This window comes from Lolium perenne, chromosome 2, assembly GCF_019359855.2.
Source record: "Lolium perenne isolate Kyuss_39 chromosome 2, Kyuss_2.0, whole genome shotgun sequence".
Classification (NCBI taxonomy): Eukaryota; Viridiplantae; Streptophyta; class Magnoliopsida; order Poales; family Poaceae; genus Lolium; species Lolium perenne.
This window is the reverse complement of record NC_067245.2, coordinates 83,146,435-83,162,743: the sequence shown is the minus strand read 5'-3', so window position 1 is coordinate 83,162,743 and position 16,309 is coordinate 83,146,435. Positions and strand designations below refer to the sequence as shown.

The window sequence follows — 16,309 nt, the reverse complement described above, 5'->3', positions numbered from 1 at the left end:
TAATTAATCTTCATTGTTTTGATAAGTGTTGTGTGGGTGAACCTATGCTAATGCACCGCCCTTCCTAGGACTAATACATACTTGTGATTATACCCCTTGCAAGCATCCGCAACTACAAGAAAGTAATTAAGATAAATCTAACCACAACCTTAAACTCTGAGATCCTGCTATCCCTCCTGCATCGATATACCAACGGGGGTTCAGGTTTCTGTCACTCCGGCAATCCCGCAATTGGCAAACGAATACAAGATGTATTCCCCTAGGCCCATAATGGTGAAGTATCATGTAGTCGACGTTCACATGACACCACTAGAAGAATAACATCACAACTTAAATATCATAACATTGAATATTACTCAACCATAATTCACTACTAACATTTAGACTTCACCCATGTCCTCAAGAACTAGACGAACTACTCACGAGACATCATATGGAACATGATCAGAGGTGATATGATGATGAATAACAATCTGAACATAAACCTTGGTTCAATGGTTTCACTCAATAGCATCAATAACAAGTAGAAATCAATACCGGGAGAGTTTCCCCTATCAAACAATCAAGATCCAACCCAAATTGTTACAGCGGTGACGATGTGCAGCGGTGGAGACGGCGGTGATGGTGATGGAGATGATGATGATGGTGATGGAGATGATGTCCAGCTCGATGACGGTGACGATGGCGTCGATTTCCCCCTCCGGGAGGGAATTTCCCCGGCAGATTTCAGCCTGCCGGAGAGCTCTTTTCTCTCTGGTGTTTTCCGCCCCGCAGAGGCGACTGTGACTCTTCGCGACTATCCTCTGGAGCTTAGGTTTTCGGGACGAAGATGTACGCGAAGGAGAGGAGGCCAGAGGGGGCTGTGGGCCCCCTCCTCACAAGGCGGCGCGGCCAGGCCTTGGCCCGCGCCGGCCTATGAGGTGGGACCATGGCGGCCCTCCTCGGCTCCCCCTACTGGCTCCCTTCGTCTTCTGAAAAAATAGGATTTTTCATATAATTTCCGTCAATTGTTGATCTTCCGAAATATTGCATTCTGATGGCGCTTCTTCCAGCAGAATCCTGACTCCGGTGCGCGATCCTCCAATTATCATGAAACATGCAAAATAGATGAAATAACATAAGTATCATCTCCAAATATTAAATATATCAATGAATAACAGCAAATTATGATATAAAATAGTGATGCAAAATGGACGTATCAGTTATCATCCACTACATCATCGTATTCCTCCGCTGCTATCACCCCGTGATCATCATCACCACCGTTGCTTACTGAGAAGATCGGGCCACCCCTTATCAGGGAGGAGGCGGCGTACGTGCGGGAGAAGTCGTCGTCGGAGCCACTGGCCTCCCTTGGGCCATCACGCACACAAGCAGTTGGACAGCGAGGCCATCCCACTGAGCGAGCCTGGCCGGCTAGCTCTCGGTGATAGACATTTCCGTGGCCTCCTCGTCCGTGAGGTTCGATGGTTGGAGTTCTTCCTCCTCCACATCATCGAAGACTACGAATTCATCCTCCTCCTCCTACTCCTCCTCGAGGCCGATGCTTCGCTCTCCGTTGAAGAAGTTGACATCGCCAAGGTAACCCACGCGGCGGCGCGGGTGGAACTCCTAGGTTCCGAAGGTGGACCAGTTGTACGAGTCGAGGGCGAAGGCCGAATCGATCCGGGAGCAGGATGAAGCGACGGTGGTGGATCTCATACTGGAGCTGGCGTCCCTCGCACAGCACCGGAGGCACCGGAACACGTCGGGAATTGAGGTACCACCCCCGCAAAGCACGTCCGCATCTGGCACAGGGACCGGCTGGTTCTTCTTGAACATCCGGTGCGCGAACTCCATGGGAACATAGTGGCGGTTGCGCGGGATTTTCTCCTTAGCGGCGCAAGAGGATCCGGCCTCGCGCCGTTCTCTGTCCTGCGGAACGTCCAGCCCTTGCCCATGGCAGTGCTGGTTGGTTGTAGGAAAGGAGTCGCCAGACTACTCCTCTTAGAAAGGATCGGCGTCACCTTCAAACGGGCGGGATGCTAAGGCGCCGCCCACCCCAACATTGGCGCACAGGGAGGCGGGGCAGCACCATGAATGCGGCGTGACAAATCGAAGCCGCACCAGAGCCATTACTAGCGCGCGGAAGACGAAAAATACACAAGGTTGCTACCAGGCCGGCCCGAAGGAGAAACCCATACGAGCGTGAGCTGACCATGTTGTTTCCGTGGCGACGTATTCCGGGTAGATATTTAGGCTGACCATGTTGTTTCCGTGGCGACGTATTCCGGGTAGATATTTAGGCTGCGGCGTTGGGATGGTATTTTCCCCTTTTTCTGACGGGCCTGACGCAAACGTTCATTTTGCATACGTTTGCGCCGGACCGCTGGAGATTCCCTAAGATCATGTCTCTTAACCTTCTTTATACGCATGATCAAATCTAGATTCCTTTGACACAATTGAGAATTACATGTTATCCATCTACTCGTTTGTTCAGTTTGAACTCGGATTGTTGCAATGTGAAGGTTTCAAGGTAATGATCAAATAGGTTTGGGAAAGACATGTTGCTAGCAATTCTCCAATACAAAGGTGGAATAATAAAATGTGTTCTTTGTGCAAACACTTAACTGGTTAGGCTCGCCATACAATAGGTTTACTTAAAAAGGAAAAGCAACGACTTTTGTCTATTATAGATGAGCATGAAGCTATTGGAGAAGTTCGCTTGCTAACCGCACAAAAAAATTAGCTTAAAAGACAATGAAATGCGGACATAGCTAAACTTCTGCGAGAGGACGAGCTTAAATGGTACCAACGGTCTAAATCCCAATTCATTTTTAAAGGAGATTCAAGATACTTCCACGGTATTGCCAATGGCAGGCACAAGAAGAAACTTATTCGATCTCTCGTTCAGGATAAGAGGTATGATTGAAGGCCATGAGCAACTTAAATCGTATGTTACTAATTACTACAGATATTTATTCGAGGAAGGTAACTTCTCTAAGGATGAGGCTAGAACAGATGATGTACCCCAAGTTTCTGATGAGGAAAATAACTTACATCTTATTCTGAGGATGAAGTAAGAAAAGCGACTTTCTAAATGGAATACAATAAAGCACCTAGTCCTGATGGTTTTCCGGATGAATTTTTTTGTTCTTTCTTGGATGTCATCAAGCTTGACCTGCTAGATTCATTTGACTGTCTTCACTCCGGACAACTAGAATTGTTCCTTTTATATATTGGTGAGATTATTTTATGACCTAAGGTTAATTAAGTAGAAAGGATCCAACAATATCGACCTATCTGCTTTCTTAATGTTAGCTTCTAAGATATTCACTAAAGTTGCCATGATTAGGCTGAACTTGGTGGCTGAACATGTGGTTCATCCTTCTCAGACTGCTTTCATGCAAGAGCATAACTTCCTAGATGGGGTGGTTATCCTTCATGAAATTGCATCAGACAAAGCTAAATGGGGTAATTTTAAAAATTGTCGTTGAATGGTCTTTCCATCAAAAAACACTTAGAATGAAAGGTTTTTCTGGTGAGTGTCATGCGTTAATTGATATCTTTGTCTCAGGAGGAAGTGTGACCATTAAAGTCAATGGTGATCTGGGCAAATACTTTTAGACTAAGAAAGGACTAAGGCAGCGCGGCCCATTTTCACCAATGTTATTTAACATAGTGGCTGATATACTAGTTGTTATACTTGAACGAGTAAAGTCTGGTGGCCAAATTAAAGGAGTGACTCCACATCTGGTTGATGGCGATTATCCATTTTTCAATATGCTGACGATACAATTCTCTTTATGGAACATGACACTGAAAAAACAAGGAACCTAAAGTTAATTCTTTCAGCGTTTCAGCAACTATTGGGCCTGAGAATTAATTTTCATAAAGTGAGTTGTTTTGTTTTAGCGAGCCTCAAGACCAGGTTGACATATATGTTGAATTATTTGGCAGCGGGAAATTCCAGTTTCCTACTAGGTGTTTGGGTATTCAGATTCATTATCGAAGACTTACGAATGCAAAATGAAAAATGGTGGAGGAGAGACTCCAAATTAGATTAAGCAACTGGAAAAAAATTAATATCTATGGATGGAAGATTGGTTCTTATTAACTCAGTACTAAGCAATATGGGTACTAAGCAATATGGTGTTGTACATGATATGTTTCTTCCAACTTCCTAGAGGAGTCGCAAAAAGATTGGATAATTTCCGGTCAAGATTCTTCTGGCAAGGAGATAGTGAGAAAAAGAAATATCAATTAACAAAATGGAGTGTGGTCTGCCATCCGAAGATCAAGGTGGTCATGGAATTCAATACCTTGAGATCAAAAATAGGGCCATCCTCGGTAAATGATTGTTCAAGCTATTGACTAAAGACGGAATTTGGCAAACCCTACTTAGAAGAAAGTACATTGGCCTGAAGGCATTGTCTCAGGTTTCTTGGAAACCTTGAGACTCTCATATTTGGGCTGGTCTTATGGTGACAAAATAAGTTCTTCTTCCCATATGGATATTTATCCATTGGGGATGGATCGGAGATTCGATTCTGGGAGGATTAATGGCTAGACAATGCCACCTTCCGAGAATAATATCCGGCATTATACAATATTGTTTGGCACAATAGCGATACACTTGCAAAGGTGTTGGAATCTTCCCCACCAAATGTGTCATTCAGAAGAAGTCTCACTGGTCCTAGACAAGCATTATGGAATGACATGTTACATCGTCTGGATTCGGTCCATTTGACGCAGAGTTCCGATGTATTTTGTTGGAATCTTAGTGAGAATGGCATTTTCTCGGTAGCTTGTATGTATAATTATCTAATCCGATATGATGTTCGGATCGATAATAAACAGAAATTTGGAAGATGAAGATACCGCTTAAAACTGAGGTGTTTGCATGCTATCTTCCTCAAGGTGTAATTCTTACCAAGAATAGCTTGGCAAAACGCAATTGGTAGGGAAGTAAAAGGTGTGTCTTCTGTCATCATGACGAGACTATAAATCACCTATTCTTCGAGTGCTAATTTGCTTGATCTATATGGTCAACCATCCAAATAGGTTCTGCCTTGTATTCACCACTGAGTGTTTCAAATATCTTCGGCAACTGGCTCAATGGTGTGGATCCTAGGTTCAAACTAATTATTAGGGTGTGGGAGTGATTGCTATTAGAAACCACTCACTTTGTTTGGTGCAAGCGATTACGCAATTTGCAATAAATTTGGTTATGTGCATCAACCGATTGATGAAGACACCGGTGGTTTTCCTATTTACAAAAGAGGACATGATTACCCTGGTTGAATATAACATACAGTAGTATTTCCCGGGAAAAATATCACATAGTATTTTCTTATGTGAAAGATGAGGTAGGCGAACAACCCTTACAAAGGTGCAGAGCAAGCACACGACATGCTTAATGTAGGAGATAGAATAGGACGGAGAATTGATCTAAGGATATAAAACTTTCTCCTTTTAGGGATAGGATGAGATCAAAGTTGGCTAAAACTAGTTCATTTTCTTAGAGGCATAGATTATCATATGAAAGAACACAAACAAAATAATACAGTAGATGTTTAATGGTATTTACAGAAGAAGAAAAATGCGACATATCTGGATGGCTCGCCACAACAACTAGGTATAATTACGTGGTCACTCAAATAAATTGCATAATGGTGTCTGGTCCATCATTGTCAGACAGTGGAGAGAAACAATGCGGAAATTACATAACTCAGGTGGTTGTGCATGGTGGTGATGATAAGTTGTGCAGATTTCGATTTTGATAAACTTTCTTCTTACAAAGAAATGTTATGGGGAATAAGGTATATCGTTTGCCCATCGGATCAATCACACTCCAGATCCCATCGACAAAAAGAGAAAAAAAAAATCTCGGTGTCCAACAGCCAACGCAACTATAAAATCAACCGAAGTTCCCAAGCAAGTACCCAAGCAAAGAAAGCACAAAGAAGCTCCCAAACCCCAACGACGACGGCCATGTCTCCCTCTCCCCTAGCCATCCTCCTCCTCCTCGCCGTGGCCGCGCCGCTCGCCTATGGGGCCTGCGAAGGCGAAGCCTCGCTGAAGGGCGTGGCGAATGACGTCCTCTTGGAGTACGGGCTCCCCAAGGGCCTCCTCCCGGACTCCGTCGTCTCCTACACCTTCATCAACGCCACCGGCGACTTCAAGATCGAGCTCGCAAGCTCCTGCTACATCTGGTTCGGCGACCACTACACCTACTTCGACAAGCACCTCAGCGGCACCATCTCCCAGGGCACCATCTACAACCTCTCCGGCATCCAGGCCAAGAAGCTCTTCATCTGGGTCTACATCACCAGCATGGTCGCGCGCCCGGAGAGGGGCATGATCGAGTTCCACGCCGGGTTCATCACCGAGGACGTGCCCATGTCGCTTTTCCAGAAGGTGCCCGTCTGCAGCAACGGAGTCGGCGACCAGCTCCGCGGCGCCGCCGGGGTGATGAACCTGCTCCCCGTCGCCGAGGTGTGACTTGTTTCAGATATATCAGTTGCTTTTAAGCCTTGCTCGCCCTGGCGTATATTTACGTATGTCTGGCCGGCTGGCCAAGACATTATTTGCACCTTTCTTCATGGAACATTTCTTATTGGAAGCGATCGAGAGCAGATGATGATCAACTAAGAAAGACGAGGTACCGTGCGATGTTATTGTGGGAATTACATTTTTAAGTTCAATAAATAAAATATTTTGTAAGAACACGATCGAGTTCTTGTACTGTGTATGCGTCAGCAAAAAGAATGTGAGATGCTCTTATCCATTTTCGATGTTTCATTTTCTCAAGGACTGTGAACCAAGGCATAGCCTGGTGGCAGTGAGCTGCTGATAACTATTAGCCCGTTCGAGTTCGAGTCTTCGTACTCGCATTATCGGTGTTGTGCACATAATTACCGTTATCAAAACACAGCGCTGCTGGGTTTCTTCCCTAGTACGGCCAATTATATTCTCAAGGACTTATGCTTCCGTGCACCCCTCTTTCTAAACTTAAACAAAGCAACGGGTGATCGCTCGATGACCTGTCATAACTAAAGGCGTGATTATCTTTAACCAATTGTTAATCATTGTTAATGAATAATTAAGCCATAGTAATCCGTATGAACTAATTGAGTATCAGCGCCGTTATACATATCACACTATCGCATAGAGGACTTTTCTTATACGTCTACCCAAAATTATTGTCTTCTTCAACGCCGATGTTGCCAATTTATTATCGCCACCACTGCTGCAATTCGGGACCACAAAATACCTCTAGTGGTGAACTACACCAGCTCCGCCACATCGCCATCATCACCCGAGGGCACACACCCAATCCACATATGGCGATGAAGCGCAAGTTGTCTCCCACCGGGACAAACTTTGCCTTCGGCGATGATCACCACCACCAGGACATGTTGCGTTCACTAGTCGGTACTGCCAACATCACGTCAGTGGCATAGCCGGTGTACTGGGCAGATACGGTCTGTGTCGTAGAGGTAGCTCAGTATGGTCGGAAATGCTTCGTGGGCGTGCGGCACTGATCGTCTGGGCGGTGAGTGGCGGAGATCAAAGACACCATCTAGAAGATCCGGGTGTGGCTCGAGCGCCGGTGCACAAGAGGCACTGGTGACACACCGACAAGAGGAAGAAAAGTATGATGTGGGCGGCCGGAAGGAGTGCGGCTTCCATGTCGACGATTTCTTCAGTCATGACTCCACCGGCGCCGAGCATGGTCACGACGTCATGAAACACGAGGAGAACTCCAACTGCTAATATGACAATGAGGATGAGGAAGAGGACGTGTCCTTGGTGGAGGAGGAGGTACCCCTAGACCTCGAGTTCATGGACTTGCACCCATCTTTGCCAGGGGACGTTGATGACGAGGGGCTCTTAACACTGTTCGAGATGATGGTGTCGAAGATCAAAGGCGTCGAGGCAAACACAAAGATAGAGATGACGAAGTAGGATAGCGATCCACGAGGTCATGAAAAGGATGAAGTACGAGCGGAAAATATCTGCCTCGCTCTACGTGCTCAACGGCGTGTCAAAGTGCCTCCACATGCACCTAAGCAACACCGATGATCATGCTGGCCCATTCCTTCGGACCCTGCATGAAACTGTGAGGAAGAAGCAAAATCGAGGATCTAAGAGGGGCCACAAGGAGAGCTCTAGCAGGCAGCAACAACTTCTCTTCGTCTGACTTGGCGATCTCTTCACGGGAGGCCAGGATCATGGACTGGCCGAAGAAAATTGAGGGAAAGCCTTCATGGCAACTTTATTGATTCACAAATAAGGTTGCATTGTTTATCAACCTAGAAACAATAAAGTAAGGAGGATCTCCAATCCAGACACAAGTCTGATCCCCCTCTAAGCCAGTAGCAAGAAAATGAGCTATGGTATTGCCTTCTCTATTGCAACTAGATGACCGGTTGCGCTATCGCGCAAATGGCAGAATTAATACATGAGAGAAATGCCTAAATCAGTGCAAACGAAAGCATATTAATAATATGCTAATGGATGACTAATACATAGGATGACCCGTTGTGCCCCAGCCCAAAGACCGAACCGGAGCCTGAATTGAAGCCATGCCTTACCAGTAAGTGAAATCATGGTGATAATCAGCAAGAAATAAAACGCAAATGAATCAACAGTAAATAGACAACTGATACTTTGGTTGGACACGAAGTTGATCACAAAATCACCAATAGCAGTACACTGTCATACAACACAGATGATAGAATCAAAAAGTCGCAGCATAGTAAATAGCCCATATTGCAATAATATGTTTAGTTCTACTCTGATGCTGTCTAAGCTATAAAATACATATAAATAAGGCAAAGGGGTTAAACAGAAAATTAGGATTTGGCTATTCTAACTCCAAACCGTTAAGATCTCCGGTAAGGTAGCCCCGTCCCGAACTGTTCTCTCGCCAATTGTTAGGCTGCTACAAAATGAGCAGAGCAGCGAATCAGTGTCCTATGCTTTACTCGGAGAAGATGGACCGCCAAAACTGCAAAAGAAAAAGTAGAACTACCCATTATTGGTTGTCAACATCTCTGTATAGAGAAGATAGCGCCATATAATTTTTTTTGGCTTAGCCAAAAGCTAACACCGTAATATTATTTCCTATATGTTAGTATATCTAATTCCAAAACTTGGCTTTTCAGTTTTCAGATACACTCATATTTACATTTTGTTTTTTCAGGTTTATCTAATTTTCAACTGTACTTGTACTCTAACCAATTTTACTCTTTTGAGACTTACTATTGATCTATTCTAGAACACTCAAATTCAGAATATTGTTGGCTCTTGCGATATCAAATTGCCCATTAGAATGGAGGACCTTGCATAATCTCATGGTGCACAAGAAGTTGAACCTCGGCACAAGACAGCGATTTCATAATGTCGGCCCTTGCAACAACCAGTAGGAGCTCAAAGATGAAGAGGTAAATTACCTTTGGTGGGTACTAATTGGCAAGCTATTTCAACTGCCATACATACTACAGGTAAATACACCCGAACCGACTGTATGCGGCTCCCAGAGGCAGCTGGTACACACAAAAATGGCCAGCATAATTAGAATCAATTAACGGTGGCTAAAACAAGCCGAGTATACCAGTGAAAAAAAAAACAAAAAAGGAGAATTAGGAATAAAGACATACAAAAGGAAGAGAAATCTGCATATGAAAATACTTGCATCGCCTTGTAATCAGAGGGTGAGTTCAACTTACACGTGCCCATTACTATTAGCTACAGAGGGTGAGTTGTATATAACTAAAGATTAAACCCAATTTGTTATTGAAACATAAATGAAAATATCATTGTTTACTTAGAATACTTACATAACCATGCGTAATTTACGAAGGCATGATGCAGCGAAACTCACCGTGAGATAATTTGACACACTTCTGCTGCAGCCATAGACGAGCTTTAAAGCTTCCAATTCACAAGCAGCAGAAATAATTGCATGGCTGGGATGATATTCTTTACAACACCCTGTAATCAGGAATGCACATGTCATGCACTCATGCCCTCTTAAATTACACGCCACACATGATAAATGAGTGGCATGTTAAGATGGAGGGACACTATTTGACTCCATTTAAAAATTCAAATCAAGCGGTTAAAAGGCCAAAGATGGTGCAAGTCTTTCTTGAAATAATAGATCCATAGAGCAGCGAGCAAATCCAGAAAGCAACTCCTAAGAAAGACCAATATGCCACACACACGTATATTTGCAAAACCTGCAGTAAAAGAAATAACCGTCATGCATTGTATGCTTAGATAAACCTACTTAAGGCCAATATGCTTTGCTATTGCTTTGCAGTCCACTGGTAGATAGACTGCAATTAATGAAAAATGGTACTCCCTCCGATCCATATTACTTGATGCTAAAATGGATGTATCTACAACAAAAATGTGTCTAGATACATCTATATTAGTATCAAGTAATATGGATCAGAGGGAGTAGCTAATAATCATTTCATACTGCATAGGGTGTGTACAAAACAATAATTTTTTATAAAGCAGCCAAAGAAAGAACCTGTGAGCAATTTTACAGATCATGGAAAGAAAACAAATATTTAATGTGCCAAAGAAGTATCAGATCTAATCACCATAATGTTATTGGCCAAAAAGAAAAACTGTGAGAAAATCAGCCTCCTGTGTGTTTTATTTTACAACAATCTATCTTCAAAAAATATGATTACCAACAATACTAAACGGCTTGGTTACATTTTAGGCATATTAACAAGAAAGGGGTGTATAAAAGGGATGAGCATTTCTTGCCGCCCAAAATTATATATGTTGTTTTTTAGTCTCAGCTGTAGTAAAGGTACTTCCTCAACTGGAAGTTCAACACCCAGATCTCCATGAGCCACCATTTCCTATAAACATTTCAAGAAGCTCCGCTGAGAACAATTTCTTGAATGCAATTTTCATGACACAAGCGATCTAAGGAAATTTAAATGTGGGAGGGAGAATGAATAATATAGGCAATGTTCAGGGCCTTACCCCATCTAAAGCAGCAATAATGGACTGCATGTTTGGAATTGAATCAGCCCTCTGAGTTTTTGGAATGAAATGTATATCCACATTAGCACCTGGATATTAAAATAACAAATTAAATATTGAGTTATCCGCATCGTGAATAAGTAAAATAAGAGAGACAAACAAATTAATAGCATTGCATCAGAAATTGTATAAACTGACTTCAGAATAAGATGGGTTTATTTAAATGTCCTCTCTAAATATGATTGTACCCAATTGCTTGTGGCAGACAATGTTGTAGACTAAAACATGGCAGGATAAAAGGAGATAAATATCCTTTAACTAAACATGATGGATATACAAATGACAGATAGGAATGATAAAGATATGTAAAGGAAATCAACAATGGTGTATTTTGAAGAAAAAGTAAGGAAATACACAATAAGCGGATTCTTCACAGGCCAAGCAAGAACCATCCGGTTGGAGTTCACTTGGGAGTGCTAATCAAGTAGAAACAGACAATTAGAGCTAAAACATGAATTTCATTTGTAAAATCCAGTAGCACCAAAAAATGTTTCGAGGACGTAAAACAAAAGGAACAACAACATACATGATTAGTAGAACTAATTCTATGATTATCAGATAGCTTCCATTCCTCATGTTGTATCGTTCGTGGGTTTTAGCGGATAGAAGATCTGATAACTATGTGATGTACCATTGTTCAACATAAAGCATCCGAAGATTTATAGAGGGAGACGGAGAGATAATAAGATAGGGTTTGACCTGCAAAGCACCAATATATTGATTTCTGACTCAAAGAGGGGAGCGGAAGACAGTTGAGGCGGCGACCATCGCCAGCTCCAAGGCGATAATATTTAAGCCTAACTACCAAATATATGGACATTCAGGGAAGCAAGCTCATATGATTGCTTGTTCTCTGAAAGTTATACCTAGAAATTACAAAAGGACAACTACCAAAAAGAGGACAATCGAGAAGTATCCGTTTATACCAAACCCGCAGATAAAATGGTCTTTTCATTAAGACCACATTTACAAACCATAACACCAGGAATGGCACGAGTAAATCATAGGCAATTAAAATAAGCAAAAACATAGCACGAGTACAAATAAATAATTTTTGGATACTTATTCACAGGAGATTAAATCAAATAACACAACCAAACCAATTAGATGGCAAGAGCTCATGAATCATAAGCCAGATCAGAGGCAAATATTAACAAAATGTCAGAGGCGAAATCTAAAAGCCAGTTGGGAGCTTCAGTAGTCAGGTGTCGACCAGTTTAAGAGTATTAATGTGGAATGGTGTAGTTGGACAGTGGAGCTACATGACACATAGATTGAGTGTGATTTAAAGCTCATATTTAAAGCAACGCACATAACACACATACAAAAATTGACGAATCTTAAGCAGACTATGTTCAGGCTTTGACTCATATTTCAAGCTCAAACTACATAAGCAACACCGAGAATCAATCATTGAAATCTCTCAGGGGCGGTCTCTGCCTCTGTAGCAGCACACTATTTCTATTTATAAAATGAAAACCAATAGGTAAATTAAATGCATACTCCCATACGGTAAGGAACTGATTCTGGGCCTCATGAAAATGAAATAATGTAGTTTCATTGTAAAAGGAGGAGCTTGCATAGACATTTGACAGCAAGGAGTAATTGGCCTAATCTTGACAACGAACCAGTTGTAAACATGACATCAGACCCCTGAATAATAGACCACAAACTTGTGGGGCAAAGTACTTGTGTTCAAGCTGGAGAAGTTTGTACCCTTTTGTTTGCAGCAACCTTGGGAACAGCGCACTAATGAGCACTTTTAAAACTAATTAATCGCAAGAGGAAGCGTTATAATCCTAGCTTAACTTATTTTAATTTTATATATTTTCATAACCTCCTCATCAAGAAAACATTTTAACTAAAATAGTGTGACAAAATACATTAACATTTAGCGAAGCAAATATAGCTCATACCTCCTTAGAATGAGATTTGCTTATTTTCTCTGAAAGATATACCTCAAATTACATGATAGCAGAAATTGCAGATTAGCAAGCCTGCAACACTACATCGTCGGTCAAATTTAAATTAGCCTCAGAGTAAATAAATAAATGCATATACATAGAGTTCTCATTGTACTAAAAAACACAGAAACTCGGACATGCATCAAATATAGCACAATGTTGTCCTCAATTTAGCAAATATGCCTTGCATTAAAGTTAACAACATCAAGAATTGCTTGTGTTTCACTGTTTGCGTCGACTATCGACTGAAGGCGTTGCAGTAGTTGCCAATGATCACATATTTGTAGAAAAAAGTAATTTTAATATCATTAAATTTAGGTTGGGCACTACTCAAGGAAAATCGCATGCTTAGTCCTACCAAATCATCAGGCCAAGGGTGGCACTGAAGCAACACACAATAGAAATATGGCTGAAATGACATAAATCCCATGCAATATATTAACCGAAACACCGTAAATAAATGAAAATTTTGAAGTACAAAACGAATCATGTAATCAGCAAGCTCCACTACATAGCCGAGGAAAACAGTACTTTTACACATAATACGAACACCTAATTTCTACTTAACTTTTGTAAAACTCTGTTTGAGTTTCTGTTTTTCTAAGAAACACAATTTCCATTTAATATGCTCAAGAAACAAAGTTAGCAAAGCTGGAGACATAGTTTATCTTACCAAAATTGGGTGAATCTGAGGTCTTGCTGGTACAGAAAGAATCCTCGTGATCAAAAGAAGATTCAAAACAGAAACTGGAATTCGCTGCTCAGGGATAGTGCTGAAGGGCCCAAACATGACAGGTCCTTGTTTGCATCGTAAGAGGTTTTCTGAATAACACACGAACAATAATTAGAGAAGTGGCATGGCACAGTTCTAAGAATTTTAGTCTTCAGTATTAAGATAGATCCGTCAATTAACTTATCAACAGTGGAGGCATGTGGGGGAGTCGGTGGAACCATGGCCATGGCTGGGGCGACTCGTCTTCCTCGCTGGTCCTGATCCTGCCATGCTTGAAGCCCAACCATGGCCATTCCCAATGTCATGGGCAGAGGCGGAACTGAAGACGTAGGTCAAGATGGCGATCTAGTGTGATAAATCATAAAACGACAAGCCCCTAAATAAATCTACTGCATCTTCGAGAGAGAAACAAAAAGCCTCTCGTCAACCCAAATAATTACACTCCATCAGCTGCCATTTAGCATTTATGGAGAAGCTCTTGCAACTTATCGTTGAAGGCCTCAACCTGCACAGTACAAATAACACCTATCAGATAAAACACAATAAAGCATTTGAGAGAAATTCAGTGAGCAAAGAGCAGCTACAGCGGATACTGAATAGGCTCAGTTGAATTACAGATAGTTCAAGTGTACCATGAAAACCTCGAGCAGCCCAAAGAACTACAAGAATTGACTGGATGCAACTAACCGAGAGCACACCAACCAACTAACCGAGAACTACAAGAACAGTTTGATTCCCATCATTGTCACAGAAATGCATCTTTATCCCATTTCTACTCTTTCACTGAAGAGCTTTACAAACTTAGTGCTGAATCGTCTATTATGGGCAATAAATGGAAGACTAATTAAGTACACACACATACTTTGGAGATGATGATATGGAGTAGAATCGTGGCTGTAGACGAGGAGCAACCGCTGCAAAGAATACTCCCAATTCCCAAAGGAGTCTTAGCTGAAGGAAATGCGGCCATAACTTCAATAAGGCTCCGCTGGCTAGCTACAATCCATTGAGCATACTCATCCTGGACACAGAAGTGTAACCTTCAGTGAATAATATCTACCAGGTAAAAACACTACAACATTTATACCAGGAAAACCAGCGGAGAAAGGCGACGTGAACGAGCGGCCTCGCTGCCTCTGCTCGCCGTCCCTACACACGCTAGGTCCCATTCGTCATTGACCTAATCAGACAAGGAAAACGTGAAAAAAAAGTTACTGCATCCGACGGGCTGAGGTGAAAAGTGGGTTTCAGAATTTACTATGCAGGCGTGATTGGATGAACGAGATTGATTTGCCCCTTTGGATGGCCTGGTTGGGTGGGTATGCTAGCATCATTTATATGAAGCTAGATGACTCGTTGCGCCCAGGCGCAAAGGCAAAAGCAAGATAGTATTGTAACCATAAGTTTTATCCATGACTGTATTGTAACCATATATGATTGATATTTATTGGCTTTAAACCATGAGGCTCATGATAGCTTCCCCGTTTAGCTCCGCATAACATAGATTCTAACATATATAGGTCTGGTTCATCTAATACTGTCATAAGTGTATCACGGCCAGATGATTCTAATGATACAAAAACTAATAAATTTAAAATCATATAGATCTGCATAACAAAATAATTTAAGTTGATTTGTCCTTCTATGTAAGAGTTCAACATTTTGATGATTCTAATGATACAAATATTCAATGGAAATGCTGCCAATGCCCCACCACTGTTTTACAACCTAATTACATATCCAAAGAACTTTGGGGAGGGGGGGGGGGGGGGGGGTATAACAACATGAAACTACAGCAACCTAATTACAGCATGTAACTACATCAACCTAAATATAACAGTATGAACCGGGAAATTGCTAAAAGTTTAGAAACCACGTGATGAAATGCTTTACACATTACCAAATGTAACTACAGCAACCTAATTATTTACCTCTGTTCCAGAATGTAAAACGTTTTTTTTTTTTTGACGGGCAGAATGTAAAACGTTTTGGTAGCATACCAGAACATTTAATACTTAGGAACGGAGGTAGTACATATCCAAAGTACCTTGCGGGGAGGGGTATACCAGTTTGCCAAGTACAGCCTGCTGCAACCTGAACAAAGCTGAAAAAACTTTTGATTTATCCAGAGCAACATGAAGTGAACATAATGCATGCCTGCTAGACTTGTTTCTGGATCTTGATGCTTCGATGAACAGGACAATTGCTCCGCATGATGAAATCCTCTGCATATTCCACCATTTAACTGCACAAAGCACAATTTCTTTACATTATGCAGCAATACACAAATCCCCCAAAAAGAGAAGATATAGGTTAAAGTAAAATCATATATTATATTCTTTGTACGGCGCAAAACACGTTAATATCCTTAAAAAAATCTAAAGAAGTAAAACAGAACTATGGCTGCTGCTAAAAAAGTTACTAAACCGTAAGTTTACAAAGAAAGCCCAAATAGATCTCATTAACAAATAGGCATCCGTGCTGACAGCCGAGCAGTAGATATCCGTGCGTTCACGAGCCAGTTCGAGGGGCTTAAGATTGGGCATGCCATGGG

At 41.9% G+C, this 16,309-nt stretch overlaps 2 protein-coding genes across 13 annotated transcripts; one reads left to right on the top strand and one right to left on the bottom strand.

Annotated features, from left to right (window-relative positions):
* The first annotated feature begins 5,757 nt into the window (after positions 1 to 5,757).
* On the top strand, positions 5,758 to 6,710 carry LOC127328681 (uncharacterized). Its single transcript, XM_051355263.2, has one exon. The coding sequence runs from the start codon at positions 5,785 to 5,787 to the stop codon at positions 6,481 to 6,483; it is 699 nt and encodes a 232-aa protein (XP_051211223.2). The 5' UTR covers positions 5,758 to 5,784; the 3' UTR covers positions 6,484 to 6,710.
* A 2,010-nt stretch (positions 6,711 to 8,720) lies between these two features.
* On the bottom strand, positions 8,721 to 16,035 carry LOC127333108 (NADPH--cytochrome P450 reductase 1-like). Of its 12 annotated transcripts, none has more exons than XM_071826101.1 (10): positions 15,803 to 16,035; positions 14,843 to 14,935; positions 14,618 to 14,776; positions 13,696 to 14,260; positions 11,585 to 13,063; positions 11,413 to 11,474; positions 10,999 to 11,087; positions 9,872 to 10,871; positions 9,441 to 9,533; positions 8,721 to 8,995 (listed from the first exon to the last, which is right to left on the bottom strand). In XM_071826101.1, exons 1-4 carry the CDS (start codon positions 15,908 to 15,910, stop codon positions 14,213 to 14,215), a joined length of 408 nt encoding a protein of 135 aa, XP_071682202.1. In that variant the 5' UTR covers positions 15,911 to 16,035; the 3' UTR covers positions 8,721 to 8,995; positions 9,441 to 9,533; positions 9,872 to 10,871; positions 10,999 to 11,087; positions 11,413 to 11,474; positions 11,585 to 13,063; positions 13,696 to 14,212. The 12 variants fall into 12 exon arrangements, with proteins under 12 accessions (XP_071682202.1, XP_071682206.1, XP_071682200.1 ...); XM_071826105.1 differs by having other exon boundaries at positions 12,975 to 13,063; XM_071826099.1 differs by having other exon boundaries at positions 11,413 to 13,063.
* Positions 16,036 to 16,309: the final 274 nt, after the last annotated feature.